The sequence below is a fragment of the Equus asinus genome, chromosome 12, assembly GCF_041296235.1.
Source record: "Equus asinus isolate D_3611 breed Donkey chromosome 12, EquAss-T2T_v2, whole genome shotgun sequence".
Classification (NCBI taxonomy): Eukaryota; Metazoa; Chordata; class Mammalia; order Perissodactyla; family Equidae; genus Equus; species Equus asinus.
The window spans coordinates 25,278,720-25,298,626 of NC_091801.1; the positions used below are offsets into that span (position 1 = coordinate 25,278,720).

The 19,907-nt window shown below is 39.1% G+C and overlaps 1 protein-coding gene across 6 annotated transcripts in view; it reads left to right on the forward strand.

The window, feature by feature from the left end:
- Positions 1–19,907, forward strand: part of TOX (thymocyte selection associated high mobility group box) — a 291,493-nt gene that overhangs the window by 268,203 nt on the left and 3,383 nt on the right. For all 6 annotated transcript variants that reach the window (XM_014857804.3, XM_044780190.2, XM_070481218.1 and 3 more), the window contains 2 exons: positions 3,660–3,740; positions 14,862–15,248. In XM_014857804.3, coding sequence (XP_014713290.1) covers positions 3,660–3,740; positions 14,862–15,248 — 468 coding nt within the window. The remainder of the gene's footprint in view (positions 1–3,659; positions 3,741–14,861; positions 15,249–19,907) is intronic.

Below are 19,907 nucleotides of genomic sequence, written 5' to 3' on the forward strand. Positions count from 1 at the left end.
TTTGTTTGGGGAAGGAACAAGAAAGTAAAAGAGTAAAATGACAGATTGTGCTAGAGTTTTTTTCTCTTTGGGTGTATCATATTCATTGATATCGAACTGCTGACTCTAATTATGGATTATTAGCCTATAAAAACATATGTACGTGCCGGTATTTAGAGCATTTCAAATATGATTCAGTGAATCACTAGATTACATGAACAAGATTGGGATTCTGTAGAATTGCTGTTTGATGTCTGTCTACGTATGTTTTAGGTTAGCTGTTATATATGTTTTAGTTTAACCACTGAGATGCAATCCTTAGATAGGATATGGTAGTTTTCTTAGAATAACAAACCACAGCATATAACTAAGTTAGGACAGGATGAATTCAAAAGTGTTTGGATGAACTGGGGAAAATGATAAATGATGTATTATGATTTTTAAATCCTCATCTGGCCAACTTTGCACTTTATTTCAAACAGCTGTAGACCATTTGGAAGCCATTTTGTAGCTCAACTGAGTACTAATATTTACTGTATGAATCACATATCTTTAAAATATTTGTCTTTCCCTGAGAGAGAGACCGTTTCTTTCCCAAACTTCACTTTGACATAAATCAGACCCATCCTCCTAGGTTAGAAGATCTGATCAGTGCAGTGGGGAGTTCGTTGCCAAATGCAGCCAGCAACGTCTTTACTTTCTGTGAGAAGAAGACTTTCTCTATCCATGAATAGAGGCTTTGAAACATTTTTGAGGAACTTTTTACTGATGATTTTTAAATATCTATTCGAAAGTAACAATTTCCCCCACTCGTATATGAAATTCTTGCATATTTTTATCATTCTCTAATACACTTAAGGTCTTTCTTCAGACATTTCCATCAAATATAGAATTCTGAAAGGATCCCTGTGCAACCTTAGAAGGTAACAAGACCTACAGAACACGTAATATAGGAGGCATTAGGTAGTTCTCAAAGGTGGAGATTCTAAATTACTGTCGGGGAAACCACTTCAGATTGTAATTCTCATCTGGGCTACTCCCCTTTAAACACAATTGCAGAAATATACCTCCTGAAATTACTGCCCTTTGAATCCTCCTTCTGAACATCTGCAGCTATTCAGGAAAGAGCGAATCCATCAATCCACGTAATGTGACGTGATGAGTTTACTCTTTTCTAAAGTGGTATTTAGGCACTTGTGTGATGATCCCACATAGCCAATCATCAATAGCCTATAGGGAGCCATTTGTAGAAAACAGGGCGCTCCGAATGCTAGTCAGGTATCTCATAACAACATCGATCCCAGAGTGAAACCAGGGGGCACATATCCAGCCTGAAACACACTGAGTTAGCCACCTTTCTCCGCTGATTGTTAATCAACAAATTTCAGGAAAGTTAACACTTTGTGCAGGCTTAACTACTAGGAGCCCAACAAAGGGAGAGATCATAGTAACACTGCTGCTGTTTTGGTAGAAACCAAATGCAAGAAAGATGGTAGATGCTATAATCAGGCCATCCGGCAACACCGTCTTATCTGCTGCTACTTAGAAAATGATGCTTTGGGCAATGCTATGGACCAAAGTGTGTCATATTTGCTTTTGGAAGTTAAACAAACCCTGGTTAGCTCCCTGGGGGGGTCACTTGGAGTAGCATATTAAAAACATGATAGAAATGCTTCAAGTATACAAATGCATACAAAGATATATTTACTAAATATTTGCTTGAAAGTCCTGAATAGGATTTCTATCTATATCTGAGAAAAACCCTCTTGAAACAGTTTTAAGGTATCAAAAGTAAGTGTAAACATTGTCAGTTTAAGATCATTAGTTATAAATTATGTCTTGGAGGAGAGGTTGAAGGAAAAACTACAAACATGTCTGTCTCTCAAGAAAGAAAATAAATCAGTAAAAAGCAGGAGAGCTCTGTGTTTCTGATTATGGCTGAACTGAAGCATATAACATACATGGATTGTATTATTCAAAGGCATTTGCTGTACGCTAGCATTTTTTTGTTTTCACATGCAAATTTCCAAAACAGAATCTGAATTTGGTTCTAATAATTAGCTCAGTAAATTTGGAATATTCTTGTACTTGAACCAAAGGATTCACTGGCTTTTTACTAAAACACTTATTTTAAGTTTCTTTAGTTTCATATTTAGGAAAGACGGCACAATATCGTATGAATTCTTAATTGCCTCATTATAATTGCCTTTTATTATACCAAAATGCTAAATATAAAATTTTAGGCTGAGGACCTCCCTAAAGGAAGAGAACAATTAGCACATTCATTTCATAGGGACCTTTATAATTCTGTTGACAAGGTTAGTCATTTGTTTACCTTAAGTAAAATGTTCTGCTTTAATTAAAATATTCATGAGTAAATAATATTTCTTACATCTTGAATTTCACAGTTGGGGTCTGGGCTCAGCAAACCATCTTAGAAACCATAAAATGACCTCTGCTGCCGACTTTGGCAGATATTTGGTCTTTAGACATAGTTTATATTTAACTCTGACTAATTCTAAAGCCACTTTTCAACACTGATCTGTGTCTGTTTTTGAGCTCAGCATCACAAAATATTAAGCAAGCCTCATTCCCTGCTCTAAACTTTAAGATGTGGGAAATTTAAAATAGCTGTATTGATGAAAACATATTTTCCTTTACACAGCAAATGGTAAAAACTATTTTTTTCTTTGGGGATGTTTTCAAAAGATCGCCAAAACAGACTCTAAACCCTTGAAAGAATCAACGTCGGGGTGGCAGGCGACCATGTGTATTCACTTTGCTAATCTTTCATTTTAAACTCTGATGACTGCTTTCTGTCTAACTTAGTGATGTGAACTTTAGCACAGCAGCAGGTCATTTTTCAGTACTTTTGTTCAACTTAGGATGATTTTACTTTTACTTTCAAGATGATTCCCCTGAAAAATGAAAAGCTTCTGTAAACTGAAATTCATTTCAGGACATTCTTACCTTTTCACAATGAGGTGTCCACAGATCCATGTCATGCAATGTTTTCGTTGGAGAGAGCATGACCAGAGCGGGCTGCGTGGCATGGCGTGCGTGCAGTCCTTGGCCGCTCAGTGTCCCCATTCCACTCCTAATGTGCCTCTGACTGCCATTGCCAATTCCTGAGTCTTTGAAAACAGAACTTCAAGGCCCCAAATTTTAAAATAGTGACGAAACTGCGAACTCCATAACCGTTCCTTTGATTTACTTATTGAACATAATTGGTCATCTTTGAATTCTGTCCTTGTTTGTATATTTAGCGTGGAACATATGTATCAGGATTTGAATGCGCTATAGAATTATCTGCCATTATATAAATATGAATGGCTTCTCTATTCACATATGTTTTCCCTGGGAACCTTCGTCAATAGTATCTTTCTAAACCAAATACCTCCTCTCTCAGAGTAACCCAGATAAATCCTTTCATATGCTTTCTGTAAAATGGAAAATTTTATTATGGTTAATCTTCTTTTTATCTAGTCTATTGCCATACTTCTTAAAAATCTGTTTCAGTACGAAAACATAATCTTTGGGGAGATATATGTTATTATATTATATAATTGTGTGTATGCATGTGTGTGTGTGCACGCGCGAAATTATCATTCTGCATTGTACTTCTCTGGAAACAAAAGCAGATTCACTTTCTAATTTAAGACTCTTTGTTGTTGTTACAGGTCTATAAAAAGAAAACCGAGGCTGCAAAGAAGGAGTACCTGAAGCAGCTAGCAGCATACAGAGCCAGCCTTGTATCCAAGGTAACGTGCAGTTGCGTGGTATTGTGACGGATTGCGGCCATCTTGCTGCAGACTATGATGGTCATTTAAAAGCATTAAAGATTACGTTAGCATTTCTGCACAGTCTTCTTTGTTGAAAAAGAAAAAGTTAATCCCAAACAAAGCTATATGTTATGGAAATATTTGTTCATACCTAAAAGACCAGAGCAGTCTCCTCTGGGCCTTTTGTGAAATATTGTCCACCTGTGGATTGTTGATTTTGTGGATTAGTCACAATGCATTCTTAATCCTGAGCCAACTTTCTATTTCTCCATATCCCACTCTCAAATTGCCTCCTCCTCCACACCCCGTCCTGTTGGCCTTTGCTGAGAAGATGCCAACTGTCTTAAATTCTAGCCTCATTACTGCATCATTAGGATATAAGCCTGCCAAAAAAAAGAAAATACCCACATAATTTTATCTGAACATGAAAACATCGCTTAAATTATTTTATGCTTTGGAATATCTTAAAACTCGTCTTTTCTGTTCTAAATACTCAGGAGTTGACTCTGTTTGGTCTCAAGGTATTAAAGGTTTACTTCTTGTCATAGATTCTCAGGGAGATAACCTCAGAGAGACAGGGCTGCATCTATAAGCACTTGACACTATGTCATCTCAAGTCCAAATCTGGCTAGTACTTGGCTCAGTGTGGCTTGGGGCTCCGGACTTCATTCCCTTCACCCACAAAAAATGCTTTCTCTTTTATCCAAAAATATCCATTCCTCTTCCAACAACTCTAAGGTAATTATATAAATTACTTTTTAATGGATGAAAATATATACTGAATGTACTGACACAGAGAAGAAAAGAGAGCACAAAATACAAACACATAAATTTTGGTACACTATTGGTCTAATGCAACTTTATGTTCCACCTCTAAGGTATGACATTGTGGGAAAACTTTTGTTTAAATTTACTATAACATTTCTAGCTCTCCAATACTATCTCACTATGGATCTCACACTTTCTAATTCATCTAACTCCTTTTGAAGCTATTTATATTTTCTGCTGATACCATCTCACTTCCCTGTGTATTTATAGAATTCACAGAATGTGTGTAAAATTGTAGCAAAAAAATAAGGTGCAAAATATTTGATCCATCCATCCATAGGATTAAATAGTCACATTGATATTATTCAAATTAATATACTTAGAATGTAAGGGGGACTTCTAAAAAATACATTCTCCTTATTTCATCCAAGATAGTTTCTCTGAGCATTGTAAACAGAGTTTTAGTCAGAGCATTTTACATACTAGAAAATCAATACATAAAGTCTCAATGCCAATACAAAGTTCTCGGATGAATGCTATGCAGATTGCCAGAATGCTCTAACACAGACTAAGCCTTTACTCTCCAAACAAGTGTCCTCAGATTTGCTCTTAGCTGCAACTTTTCTCACTATTCATCCTCAGAGTTGCAACCCTTAGTATATGGCAATTTGTATAAATGCTACAAATTGCCATTTCTACGTTTAAAAAACCAAGCGCTTTTTTACAGCTTACTCTGACGTTTTTCTTCTCTTTGGCAATTTTGCTGGAACTGATGAATGTCTATTCATGTACAGGTATCCTGTGTGTATACAAACTGAAGGAAAGTTACAGACAACCAGGTTAGAAAGATGGCCCTCTGAGGTAGTATGTGAGTGGATGTTGGCAGTATAACCCTTGCAGGCACGTCCAGAAAGTTCACCAGCCTACTCTCTCATTGCATATGGAAACATATGTAAAAATCCATTTCTTTTCCATTTTAAATTATGACAAGGAAAACAAGAGCCATTCATATTTACACATATATTTTTTCTACGTTATAATTTTTTAGTATGTTATTAAGTATTTCCCTATTCTGAAAGATTTAAAAGTGCAACCATAAAATGCTACATGATAAATAATAGTTATAGTTCCAGGTAACCACATGGCACCAGCCAGCTCTATTTTTTTCCCATTCACTCATTTGTGTATCCATTTCGCAAATTTCCTTGAGCATGTGATCTGTGCCCAGCGTTGTGCCAGGCTCAGAGGACACAGTGAACAGGCAGAGGCGTCCCCTGCATTTAAGGAGCTTTCCCCTTCGTCCAGGAGACCAATAGTGAAAATGTAAACTAATAAATGACCAAGATCTTTGAGACTCTAAGTATTCAGAGGTAACTAAAGCTAGAGATTTGATAGGGCAGTCGGCAAAGTCCTCTTTGGAGAGGTGATGTTGGAGCTGAGTCAAAGGAAGACAAGGCACTTGCAGGACACAGAGGGAGCCTGAGGACAGAGGCTACCAGGCTGCACTGCAAGTGCAAGACTCGGGGACAAAAATTTCTCCCTGAATTGAGAGAGCTCGGTGCGGATGGAGCAGAGTGAATGGAGGGAGCGTGGTTTGAGGTGAAGCTGGGAAGATGGGGAGAGGCCAAGTCATCAGGGCTTTGCAGGACACTGGAAGGGGCTGGGTTTTATCATGGGTACAAAGGGAAGCCACTGGATGCGTTTCAGTAAAGGTTGGCATGACTGGATTTCTATTTTTAAAAGATCACTTCATGTGAATGAGTTCCCTCAGTCCCCACGCCTTATCTGTCAAAGTAGAATTGATTATCAACATTTCACTAAAGAGGAAAAATATCACATAAGTAACAAGTGCCCAAGCCCAGAGTTGACCCACACCACCCTCGATCCTTGTGCTGGGTGTGCTGCTCAGGGGTCCTAACAGTCCATTTGACTTGCTTCCTTAAAACACCTCCCACCCCACGAGTCGTGGCGGAGCATTGTTCTCTCTTCCAAGGTCACTTTTGTCAGCAAGATACTGTATTAACCAAAGCGCCATGTTGATTTTCCTAAGATCTTGATGGCAACTTTGATTTCCTCCTCGACAGCCACATATTTGGGTACCTATTTTCGATGCAATGTATTCATGTCACCAAATGAGGCTTTGCAGCCCTAGGCCAGTAGCTCTTCTCCTCGCTAATTTGCAGCCATGTCAAGTCTGCTCCTTCTCTCTGCTTCCAGTCAAGCCAGACTGTGCACCTGTTCCACATCAGGCACAGGGCTGGGTGCTGAGAGCACAAAGACAAATACGAATGATCAAAGCAAAATGTTTCATGACGCTTGAAAGGCTTGAGACGATGCTCTAAAATTAGCTGCTTCTTACTGAACATAATCAAAAATAGAAACAACCAGTGAACATTGGCTCCACCTATGACACTGAGTCACAGGATTAACAAGGCTTCTCTCCTTCCACTGATTACATTTTAGCTTAAATGTACTACATACCATCTAATCCAGCATGTTCGTTAACGTGACTCCAGGCCTCAATAAAATTGAAATCTACCAAAAATAAAAAAGCTCAGTCATAGTAAATGAATATTCTGACCTTTATACTTCAAAATGACAATACTGACACATTCTTGGCAGGACACTGAGTTTTTTCCAATATTGACACAAATACATACAGCATCTTGCAATCGAGCGGCTTCTCTGTGTGTGCCACACACTGTGCTAGGTGTTGAACATATATTCCTAGCCACCATCACAACAGCCCTGCAAAGTAAGACTTAGCCCCATTCTCTAGGCAGTCTCTAGGCAGAGAGATTAAATGACTTGCCCACAGTAAGGAGAGCCTGGGAGTGGCAGAGCAAAGACTCAAACTCCTTGCTGTCTTGTTCTAAAGCTTATAGGCTTTTCTCTACCCTGAGTGATTGTCAAATATTCATATCTTTAGAACTACCACCTCTTGTTGTCCCCCCCAAAAAATTCCGTGCCAACTCTTACATATTAGACAGCTAAGAATAAAGCTGCCCTGGCTTAAATGAGGCTGGGAGTAAAAGGCTGCCCACTGTCACCCACCCACCCTCCACCACCAGAGGCCGGCCAGACACCCTCCGAGGAATCTTGGGCCGGGAGAATCCTTGGAAAGCGCTGCTCTGTGACTCGCTTTTCCAGCTGTGCAGGTGCTTCATCTGGTCATGTGAAGCCAGTGACAGACCCAGCCAGCACAGGCCCCTCTGCCTGCAAGCACATCGGAATTGAAGGAGGCATGAATAGGAGCTTAGAATGTTGCGAACACAGCAATGGTCAGACCCTGAAATAATTTATTCAGTTGTAGGCTCTGTAATTTAAAGGGGGAGTTGGAGAGATTTCAGAGGAAAAAGTGATAAAAGCGAGTGAAAGGCAAAGGGCAGAGGCAGTAGCAGAGAAGAGAGAATTTGAAATGATCACGCCCGCAAAACAAAGACTTCGGCACGCTGAGGCGCATGATAGGCATTAGGCCTAGGACAGCGGTTACTTGCCCTCCATTTTCTCTGACTCTAGAACAAGAAAAGAGACGCCATTTCAAACTAGAGGAATTTAGTCTGAACGGGGCGCCTTACTAACTCTTGAATTGTTTGGGTAAACAGTTTCTTTCCATAGAGAAATTTAAAAGCAGGAAGCGAAGATTTGTAAATACGGATTAGAGAAGATCTTGAAGGTATCTTCAACCTCAGGGCTTCCCCAGGACATCAAGGGAGACACGTTAGGGGACCTCTAAAGAGCCGCAGGGTCTCACGGAGAGAGTCCTCGGAGGCAGAAAAATCCACGCACTGGGGGCAGACAGATCTGGGTTCAAACTCCAGCTTTCCCACTTCCTAACCATTCTCTTCGTGCAAGTTAGTCAGCTCCTCAAAGTGTCAGTTTACTCATGTGTTAAGTCGAGAAGACAGTAAGACCTACATCGCAGGGTTTCCATGAGGCTAAAATAAGAAACTCCGTGTAAACTGCATGATTCAGAATTTTGAGCACAGGAACCACTTAATAAATACCAGCAATTATGATAATTATTAATTTTATTTTAATATGCTTGATAGGTGTGCAAAGGACTATGCAAAGTGTGTGTATGATTGAAAGTTTAGCTGGGTCATATTTTCAGTTTGTCTGCAAGTCTGCTTGGATATAAAGAAATTTTAAAAATGGCATTAAAATAAGAAAAATTTGTTGTCTCATGGATACATCCTTTTATAAAGATAAGAAATGATCAGTCATTTTAAAAAATCAGCTACACAGTTTTCTTAATTGAAATGATCTCTATGAGCCTTTAGTTGGGGGAAACTATGAATAGTCTGCAAGCCAAGAATATATGCTATTAGGAACGCTAGAGCTTCTTGGCTTGGGCATTTTTACATGCTATTTAGGGTCATTTTGGGTTGGGTTATTAAGTAAAGCTTAAGGAAATACAGTTTTTCCATAGACTCAGGAATGCCGAGACATGGGTCTGAATTATTATGTTGAAGACAATGTATAACTTTAAAGCCATTGGAACTAGTTTCATTTTACCATATAGGCCAGAATTTATATTCCCAAAATGAGTGTTGCATTCAAAGTAGTCACCTTGGGGGGCTACAAACTTATTTTGTTATTGCTCCCAGAGTTCTAAAGATTTCTGAACCTCCTCTTTTAGAAGTGCAGTCAGAAAGAGTTTACGAGCCACCTTAGAAAATCAATCTTGTTACATTGTTTTCACACCTCATTCTTTTCCCCAAACATCACCAGATATAACCCACAGACTTGGCTTCAAGTGACTATTAGCTGTTTCTAAAAATCAAATTCACCATCAAAAGACAAAGAGTTGTCTGAGGATATGTAAAACAGTGTCCCACAGGCTCCAGGAGAATTCCAGTAGGGAAGTTCCCAAATATCCCCAATAAAAGCAGCATTATTGCAAGAAGCGTACAGCTTCTCAGAAGTGCCAGCCTGGAGGAGAGAATATTTGGATGAATATATTCTGGTATGTCAAATAAAAATAATTAGATTCATGACTTTAAGGTCACACATCCAATATGAGATTTTGTCTCTACCTTGAGCTGGGGTGCCAAAACTTATAGAGGACAATGGAAGGGGTTTTTTTGTCCTAATGTGCAGTGGAGGACAATATTGAATTAAATTACAAAAGTTCTCACCTGCCATGACCAATAGAAAAGAAGCACAATTCTCAGTACAATTAAAGGATAATGAATTCGAAATAAAAGAAAAGATTTCTTTTTCAGGATGAAGTAACTTAGAGAATTCATGCCTTGGAGAGCTAGTGAGACAAACACTGAGTCTGAATTTGAAAATAAGATGCATCGTTTGATGACCGTTAACATAAAATTTGCGGCTCTGGAAGCCCAGATTGCGATTTAAAGATAATAAAATCTCATGCTTCAGGGTGGAAGTTAATCACCTGCAAAGACTAGGAAAGATTTTCCTTCCTGAAGTAACAATGCGCAATTGAGTAGGCGCAGAAATTTTGTTTCATTTCCAATGCATCAAGTATTGGTCAGTGCTGGAAAAATCAAATTAGATGGACTATTAATCTGATTTGGTTCAACAACTCGTATATTGTTGCTTCCACTGAGTTTTATGTCTTGTGTTTATACTTTGCTATTTTAAATAACAATTGCTTTGTCAATCTTTCATTTTTATAGCGCTTATCATCCAGAATGGGGGCATTATACACTAAGCAGTATTATCTTCATTATACAAAGTAAATAGAATTGAAACTGTCTCGGATAATCAAGAACTTGGTTAATAAGAAGTATCTGAAGGTTTATAGAGTTGTGTCCTTTGCGGAAAACCACTGAGAAGGCCCCAAAGATCTCTGTTACCACACGCACACCCCATTTTGCTTATAGACAGCATCTTTCAGAATCGGTGGTCCAAAAGTAAACAGGAAATAGAACTTAGGCAGAAACTAATAGCAAGAACACACTCATCCCACGAAAATGTCAGACTCAAGGGTTGACTTTCGGTTGTGTATACACTGGTAAAATCACACTTGTCAGGTGACTAACAGAAAACACCCTGCTAAATAAAAGTGGGTAATGTGTTTGAAAATAGAAACAAATTGTTTAGTGTGTATGAGAAAATTGTTCTAATTTCTGAACGGGAGGTATAGAAACCATATACAATATAATTATTTGCAAAATCATAGCCTTATCATAGTTTAATTGGAAGAAAATGACAGTGTATATTAAATTTATGATTTCTTCATATCCCATTTAATCAGATTATGAATTCATGCACTTTGCTATGGAAAATGAATTTATTCTACCTATCTTCCAAAACAATAAAATAGCTCTGTAATTAATAGATGGCCTGTTGTTTTAGTCTGATTAAGAATTAATCAGAAGTGAGGCTAGAAGCACTTTTTTTTCCCTGTCTAAATGAATGGACCTTTACAGAAGATACAGATTCTCGAAATATGAGTGGAAGGCACTAAGCTTTCCTGCCACCTGACATCCACCCAAGATCCCATGGGGAATAAAGGGCAGGGTCCCTAACCAAAGGACAGAGCTAAGGGTCATAATTTCTCATCACTTCTCATGTTGACAGCAGAGAAGAGAGTGAAGATCAATCTGATATTCTGTAGGTTTTCAAAGATTTCAGAACTTTCCCCACTCCTTGGGAAGAATGGCATGTCTTGTCAGGAGTCTCAGCAAGAGCAACAGTGACTGTGTGGAGTATTATTCAAGAATAGTCATTCAGTCATTCAACAAACACATTTGTGTTCTCTGTGTACTTTGCATTGGATCACATGCATGGGTCAGAGAAATTCAAGTCCCTACCATGAAAAAAAGATCCTTTCCTTGATAATGCAGGACATCACTGTGAAGAGAGAATACAGGAGGAGAACATCTGTTGGAGTGCCTGCCGTGGTTAAGCATGTGGCTAGACACGTTATTTATCTTGTCACATGCAACACAATTTAGAAAGTAAAGAGAAAACACGTAACTTACCAAAATTCTCCCTCCCTCTGTGTTAAAAGTTGTTTCAAATATCGTCTAAATCATTATGTTTGGAAATCTATTTAATTTGTTTGCCTATAGTCCTAGAGATTAAAAGTTACTACCATTTCAAAATAGGTTTAGCATTACTGATCTTTACATGCTTTAGTATGGAGAAGATAAATGACAAATAAATGGCCGGATAGACAAGTTGTGTTGTGTTTAATTACCATGTGAAAAAATATTTCACAACTTGGCAATAAAGTATCCCAAATTAGGTTGCTATCTACGTCTGTGTGTCTATACGTCTATCTCTTTATGTCTGCATCTATCTATACGGTGGACCGTATGCTATTGTTTAAAAGGTGGAATTCAGGAGAATTTGCTTCGTTGTTTATCTTTAATTCAACATTGGGGAAAACCATTAACATGTCCATGCCTCAGCTCTTCTAGGCTATAACTGGGAAACTCCCAACTTGCTAATTCCTTTAGGAAATTGTGTCTCTCCATCCTTAGCCCAGAATATGAAACTCACCATGCAGCTAGTATTCCAGGAAACAGGAAACAGTGGATTATTTTCATGTTACATCTAGATATATAAAATTTAAATATGCATTTTAACGCAATAAAAATTAGTTTATCTGAGGGAGGAATTATAACTATTAAATTGAAATGTATGTTCCATTTACCACCCTAAATATGTATGTGTAATTTATTAGTTCTTCTGAATGAGTTTTCCGTTGGAGACTATTCCATGAAATGACCCATTGAGAAAAATTTTCTGTGGCTCTCTCTTGGAGATTTGCAACATACATCAGCATATTGAAGGCTCTGAGAAGTCCTGCTGTAAAGGCACCCGCGTAACCTTATGTAGCCCAGTGCTATTCCCGCACGTACGTTATCACAGAAGTTTGTATTTTCTAAGACATTTATTTTCTCACAAACCCCGTCTAATACAACTTGGAAACTGTGCGTGTCAGGGAGCAAACAGGGTGTTACACCTCGACCTGCTTGCCAGGACTGGCCACCGGCCCATGAAGCCAGGCCTGCTGCTCACTAAGTGTCTGTCACTAGGATCAGTCATTTCCATTCTAAGTGTAGCATAGGTATATTTCTTTAAGTTTGTTTAATTTAAACAAATATATTTGTTTAACTACATTGTTGTAACTCCCGGGATGATTGTATGATTATGTCTGAACAACATGTCATATGTGCCTATGTGCGTTGTATTTACACACCCACACATGTGTGTAAGTTCAGGCTGCATGTCTACTATGCTATATATACCGTATCATTAGCTAATGAGGTGATTATTGGCTCCAGAAATAAAAAACGAAAACATTTTACAGCTGTATATATTTCCTAGTTTTGGTAGCATGGAAAATGTGAGTGGTTTTTCTTCTATTTAAAAATATCTATAAAGCAAAGAAATAGATGCACTAACATGCGCTAATTTTTATAGATCTCTGGTCACTGTAATCATTGCTTTCCTGGACGCAGTTGACACAGGATGTGGCTAAATTTGAACTTAGCCCGCCTGTGGGATGCTAGAGAAGAGAGACTGCATGCGTTTTCCCGGGCAGTTTAAACAGACACACACACAACAAACGCATAAGCTTCTCGGCATGGATGGAGTGAGATTTGAGGCGCGTCACTGCAGTACGTGTTATTCGAGTATAGACCAAGTCACTGTTTACACAGCCCAAACTAACCCATGTAACCTTTTCCTTGAATTGTTCACCACTCTGCACATCGATAAGAATTTTTAAATGGAAGCAAAAGAAAAACCTACTTAAGTTGTTTTTTTTTTTTTTTTTAGTTGAAAGCACCTTTTAGGTACTACATTTAATAAAGCTTCCCCTTGAAAATTTTTGTGAACAATTTTTGACACTTTTGATGTTAATACAGAAGACAGGGAGTCTGAATGTCTGTTCTTATTTCAGAAGGCCGCTTTGACGTTGACACAGAGAAAAATATAGGAAGAGGATTCTTGAGGGGCTTGCATTCTTTGGGCACACCTTACTATATACTATGCGTGGAGTATTCGGCCTCACGGGAGCCCAGATTTCCTTTACAGATGTCAGTTGTGTTCTTTCTACAGAGAGAGTATGTGGGGCTAGTGGTCCATCAACCCCAGCCTGCCGGCTCGAGTCGGCACACATAGGCAACACTGTTCTCATTGTGGTTTTCATTTAATTTTCCTACATTACTGGGTTGTGTCGCTAGCACCGTTGCAGGCTGACTTGTGAAGCGTAGTTCCAACGTAAAGTTCCATGTCGTCAGGCGTGATGAGCCAGGTTCCCTAACGTGCCTGTCAGTCGATGGTGCCGCACAGGCGGGAGGGGCTCACAAAGACCCTGCGGTGCTGAGAGTAACAAGAAATTCGTTTCGACTTATAAACTGAATAAGCGTACATCGAGGTCGCAGAATAAGGGCATATATGCATCTTCAAGACCTGGTTTCGACAAAGTGACTTTTTTCTGCAGAAGGACATTTTAGCATTTTCTTGCTCCAGCCGGTTTCACCTTTCACCATTTGTTTCATCAGCCCCTTCCCCTCAGCAAAAGTAGGAGATTCGCGCCCAAGAAGAAATGCCTCAGGGTTGATTCTCCATACTTTTCGGCTTCCACTGATCTGTCTAGCTTTTAAGTCAATTAAAAGATTATTAGGAAATGGCCACATGAAGGTACGAAAAAAATTAGGGCAAAATTATATTAATTTATGATGGAGTCTAAAATTTCTGAGAGAGATTATTTTTATCTGGTTCATTATGAGGAACAATTCATCACCAACTTCTTTAAAAAATTCAAGATGAGTTCTTTGGTTGCTCTGAAGATATATTAATGCGGTCTTATACAACTTCAGAAAGGTATTTTAGAACTCTTTTCTCCCATATCCATTTCCATCCACCAGCTTGTTTTCTTTGAGCAAATATCTAGGCCAAGGCTCTTTGAGAATATAAAAAGGAAAAATAAAAAACTGAACACATAATCAATAGAAGAACTCCAAAATCAAATTACTTTCTAAGTGATCTACACTTGTATTTCCTATTAGGACAGTGATGGCATCCATCCCACCCCACATCTTTGTATCTTTGTTTGGATAATGAGAAAAGTCACCAGGTTAGGGCGTAGCATTTAGGCAAAGGAAAGAAAAATGTCTTCGTAGATTGTCTTAGATTTTATAAAAGAAACAGGATAAGCTCAGTCTTGCATAAGTCGTGTTACAAATGATGGTGGAGGAGTTCTTCGAAAAGAGAGTCAAGGAGATTAATGTATTCATTCACGTGAAAGTTCATGCGTAAGGTGACAGAGCGTCTTGCTAATGGAAATCAACACCACGTGTGTCAGTCTCTTAACTCCGCTCTTGTTTGTTTCCTCAACAGAGCTACAGTGAACCTGTTGATGTGAAGACATCTCAACCTCCTCAGCTGATCAATTCAAAGCCGTCAGTGTTCCATGGGCCCAGCCAGGCCCACTCAGCTCTGTACCTAAGTTCCCACTATCACCAACAACCAGGAATGAACCCTCACCTTACTGCCATGCACCCCAGTCTCCCCAGGAGCATAGCCCCCAAGCCGAATAACCAAATGCCAGTGACTGTCTCTATAGCAAACATGGCCGTGTCCCCCCCTCCTCCCCTCCAGATCAGTCCGCCTCTTCACCAGCATCTCAACATGCAGCAGCACCAGCCACTCAGCATGCAGCAGCCCCTTGGGAACCAGCTCCCCATGCAGGTCCAGTCTGCCTTACATTCACCCACCATGCAGCAGGTGAGTGCCTGCGCTCCGCACACCTCTGCGGAAGGGCCGGGGGTCTGCTCATCCAGCAAAGGGGCAGGGAGTATGTGTGCTCTGTTCTTCTGTTTAATTAGAGAGAATTGAAGATATTCAACAAAGGTCTACTTTCTGAAAAATATAATTTACGGGTGGTGAGTTAGGCAGCATTATATGATCACAACAGTTGATGGCTGCTGCTTTTCATAATCACTGTTTCTTTCCATGATAATCTGTTCTGCTTCTCCTTTTAATCACCCTTCTTGTTTTCTGCTTCTTGAGGAAAGTGCATTTATTATTTTGAGATGCCAACTGCCACTAAAGATCTCTTGAGATTGAGAATTCTACATTTTTTTTAAAAAAATACTGGTTGGAAATGAGAAAGTCCTGATTGGTATGCCTATTGAGTCCTATAAATCCTGTAAATTGAAATCAGGCCCACTGTTTCTGGTCAGAAATATCAAATTGGTACAACCTTAAAAGTCCTAAGAAATGAAAATTTTAACCAGGGTTTTATTTAAAAATAGATATCTGGCTTCTGCATAAATTGGAAAACACAGGCAGTTTGGAAGCCACCCTGCCCGCTCCCCAATTACTGAAACCGTTTGTGTGTAGTCTTCACTAAACTTTTCTTTGAAATCAAGTTTTCCTTTTGGATTTTGGTGTTAGTTTAAAATTTGAAATTGAAGAACAAATGGTATAGTCTCCTCACTGAAGCCTTCCTTAGTCCCTAAGCCAAGGATACTGATAAAGCTCTGATGACTGACCGACCTGTGTCCCACAGACCAGCTGTTGACTCCCCAGGGAAGAAGACTGGGGAAAAGCTCCCTTCCACCATCTTGCCTCGTCTCCAGCAGTGTTTGTGACCAACGAGTGATAGTGATAGGGTCAAATTTCCGCTGCTGTTTCCATCAGACATCACTCACGATCAAAGGGACACTCTTGGGTGTACTTGCATTTTAACGAACCACTAGTGTTTTCGGAAAGAATTGATGGTTTGAGGGACACAACCTTCACTGTGTGGGTTGACTCCCACCTACAGGTGCCGCCTGGCTGAGGGCCCGCGTTCTGCCCGCCGTGCTGTAGTGCAGGCCTGTTTCTTCTCGGGAGGAAGAATATGGAAGACACAGTCCCCTCGCCGGGTTGAGGGCTAGAGCTCTGTCCAGGAAGGACACCTTTTTTCTAACTATCCACTCAGAGATGGTTCCTTTTTCTATTTATATGAACACCTTGGAGGAGCCGGCTGTGACCCTGAGTTGTTTTCAAACATTTCAGAATTACATAAGGCCACATGTGAAAACTCAAGAGATTTGTCTTTCCATATAGAATCTGAACTGAATAGCAAGAAATAGAACAGATTACATTGGACAAGTGATTCATCAATCTTTAAGTCAGTTCTATTAGTGTATCTCAAAAAGTGTTCTTACCGAGATGGTAGGACCTGATTTCAATTTACATTAATAATTGGAAGACAAAATGGCAGGAACCCAAAATGGAGAGTCAATAGCTGAAAGACTGCATGTGGTGACGAAAATCACTTTTAAAAATGCCTCGACCATGGTGGGGAGTGAATAAAATAATTCTTGAATGGACAAATGAACAAAGGAGCAAATAAAAAACTGAGTAGTAAAAGTCTTTAAAGATTAGAAGAAATTATAGGGTAGTTTGTAGAATCTCAATTCGTTGGAAGTGTTTTAAAATTTCATTTATTCAAAAAACATAAAGATTTATTGAACCCCTAACATGTGCCAAGCACTGTCCAGGCTCTGGAAATTGAATGATCAATGAGAACGGGTAATGAACTCTCTGCCCCATGGAGCTTCCATCAGAGTTGGGGGGTAGCAGGTGGTAATAAGATAAACAAATTATTAAGATCCCATGGAAAGAAAAATAAACAGAAGGAAAAACTGCAGAGTGTGTGGAGGAATAGCAGAGCCTTAGGTTGGAATACACAAGGAAGGCCCCCACCTAGGGCTGGCACAGACTCCTGAAGCATGAGAAGAGGAGGCAGCCTTTAAAAATCAGAAGGTGGGAAGGGTATGTGGGGAATACAGCAGAGCAGCAAGGAAAAGAGGCTCTGGGCTGAAAAGACCAAGCTGGGGAGGATTGGGGCTTGGCCAGGACATGGAAAGGAAGCCAGTGGGGAGCATGGTGGCTAAGGCGAGTATGATGGGGGATGAGGTCAGATTCATGGGTAGGTCACTGGAGTAGGATCCTCCACCTTAAGAGACTGGCAGCCCCAACAAGTTGATAATCCTAAAATCAGCATCAAAAGAGTCCACCACCCCTGTTGTCACTCAATATACTCCAATCACAACAGTCTATGGGGGCCAATGTTCAAGTCCTCAAAGTTGGTCTTCAGCTGGTGATGGCAGAGCCGGTTTGTGGATGAACCTGTCTGGTTCATCCTGCAAAGCACCTTTGTCCTGAAGATGTTTGCTTCCTGGGTATGGGGGCCACGTTCACATAGTCAAACACCAAAAGCAAGAAAAAGAGAGAAAGACAAAGAGTTAATGGCTATCATATTTTGAAAATAATGTCTCATCTTTCAGTATTACTTTAGATATTTTATTATCCTTATGAAAATGAATGTATCGTACAAAAATTATTGCATAGTCCACCAGGAATAATAGTTTCATTTTTTTCTGGAATAATATTTTATGCACTAAACCCCCAGACCTGATCTTTTTGCTCCAGGTTTCTTCCCTTTTTTTCTGTTCACTAGATTGTCGAATGAGGTCAAGAGAAAAAAATCATTAATATCTGTCAACTTCCTTTATAACCTTAAGAAAAAATCTTTCTATGATATCACACAGACAGATTTTCAATTTCCTTGTGTAATAAACAGCTGCTTTAGGATTTGGGTGTAATTTAAAGGTTTAAAAAAAATCACATTGAGATTGATGAATAAATCAGTTGTGAAGACAAAAACATTGATGCCTGTTGAAAATACCTCTCTGGACAGGCAGGAAATGAAATTAGTTCCCAGTAAAGTGTGGCTATGAGGGTCACTGTTGCAGGCTTCCTAGGACTTGCTATGGTGGCACAACAGAACTGCTAAGGCTACAGAAATCTAATTAAAGAGCAAATGTCCCTTCTGACATCAAATTAATCTTTATCACGTTTCCTATTTTTATTTCAATCTGGCACCAGAAAATGAAATTTAAAATTCCAGGCATGCTGCAAAACAGTTGGTGATTTTTCTTTTGAGCATTAAAATGCAAAATATTCAGTCTTGTTTCATCAGACTGCTAAGCCAATATTTTTAAAAAATGTATATCGTCATTATTGTTTCATATTTACATCAATAAAAATGTACTTGGCTCTAGGTTTGACCTTGACCTCTCTTTAGATAGTATTCAGAAGAATGTTTCATTTTCTAAATTGAAAGCAAGCAAAATAAGGTGCGTTCAGGCTTTGTTTATATTTTTCTTTGCCCTTCATTATTTTAATATTAATGATCTTAAATTTAGGCATTGAAGTTGGCTGAATTTTAAATCTTTGATCTTTGTAGATCACACCTAATTTTGGTTTTTTAAACTGAAGTTACCCTTTTAATCTTAAACTAATAACTTAAAAATTAATATTCTCCTGATATCCTCTCACCCCCCCGTGAAGGAACTATTTTCGTTGGATGGAAAAAAATTGATGATGGTTTCTGTTGTTGATTGGGTGGGGTTGGGTGGAAGCGGTTGGTTTGTTTTATTTATTTTTTGCTTTCTCACATGTTTCCATACCTTCAACTAACTCAAGATTTTTTCTCCTACTCTATTTTGAGACTTGTTACATTAGGTTCTGTTTTGTCGATTGTGCAAAAATCCAATATGGAGAACTTTACCTTAAAAAGATAGGAAAGGCCTGGCATTTACACATTTACACTCCCTGTGCCTTTCCAACAGTAGCATCAGAGAGTCTGTGTTAAACTTTATTTATTGGAAAACATGATTTATTGAGCCACTACTATGGGCTAGGCCCTGAGACTACCCAATAAGCAGTGCAAACACTCTGATCTCAGGTCCACATGGCAGCCCTGTGACAGGGGCGCAAGGGGGAGGCAACACCAGGCTCCTTTCTGGAGAAACTTGTTCCTGCTGTTTGCCCAGCATCACACTAGACACTAGGGAAAGAATTCAAGACAGCTGGACAGCAAGCCCCCTACAGACAATATTGTAGGACCATAATGAAATGGCTACAGGTGCAAATGGATACAGGACGGAGATAGTGGATGGTCTGGAGAACCAAACACCCCGCATACCTCTTACTTTCACCTTCCTGTTTCGGAAAATGTTAACAATAGGTGTTTTTAAGTCTTTACCCAAGGGACACTCAAATGTGAATAAAAGTCTAAAGAAATATCCTTAATTAAAAATCAATCTTCTGATCATTCCGCTAAGTTGAAAAAAAAAAGCTAAAAACTCAACAATTATTATGCCTTCAAAGCTCCCTACAGGTAGAGAATGGTTCGTTATCAAATCTCTCGATTTTTCAGTGGTTAAAAACCACGTATGGAATCTGCTGAAGAAACAGACAACTGCCAGATTAATTAAGTTGCTTTTTTGGTCATTTTCAGCAAAGCTTGCCTATGCAGTTCTTGAATTCACTAGATAAGCTAAAAATAAATCTTAGTGTACACTGTTTTTTGTTTACCAGATCTAA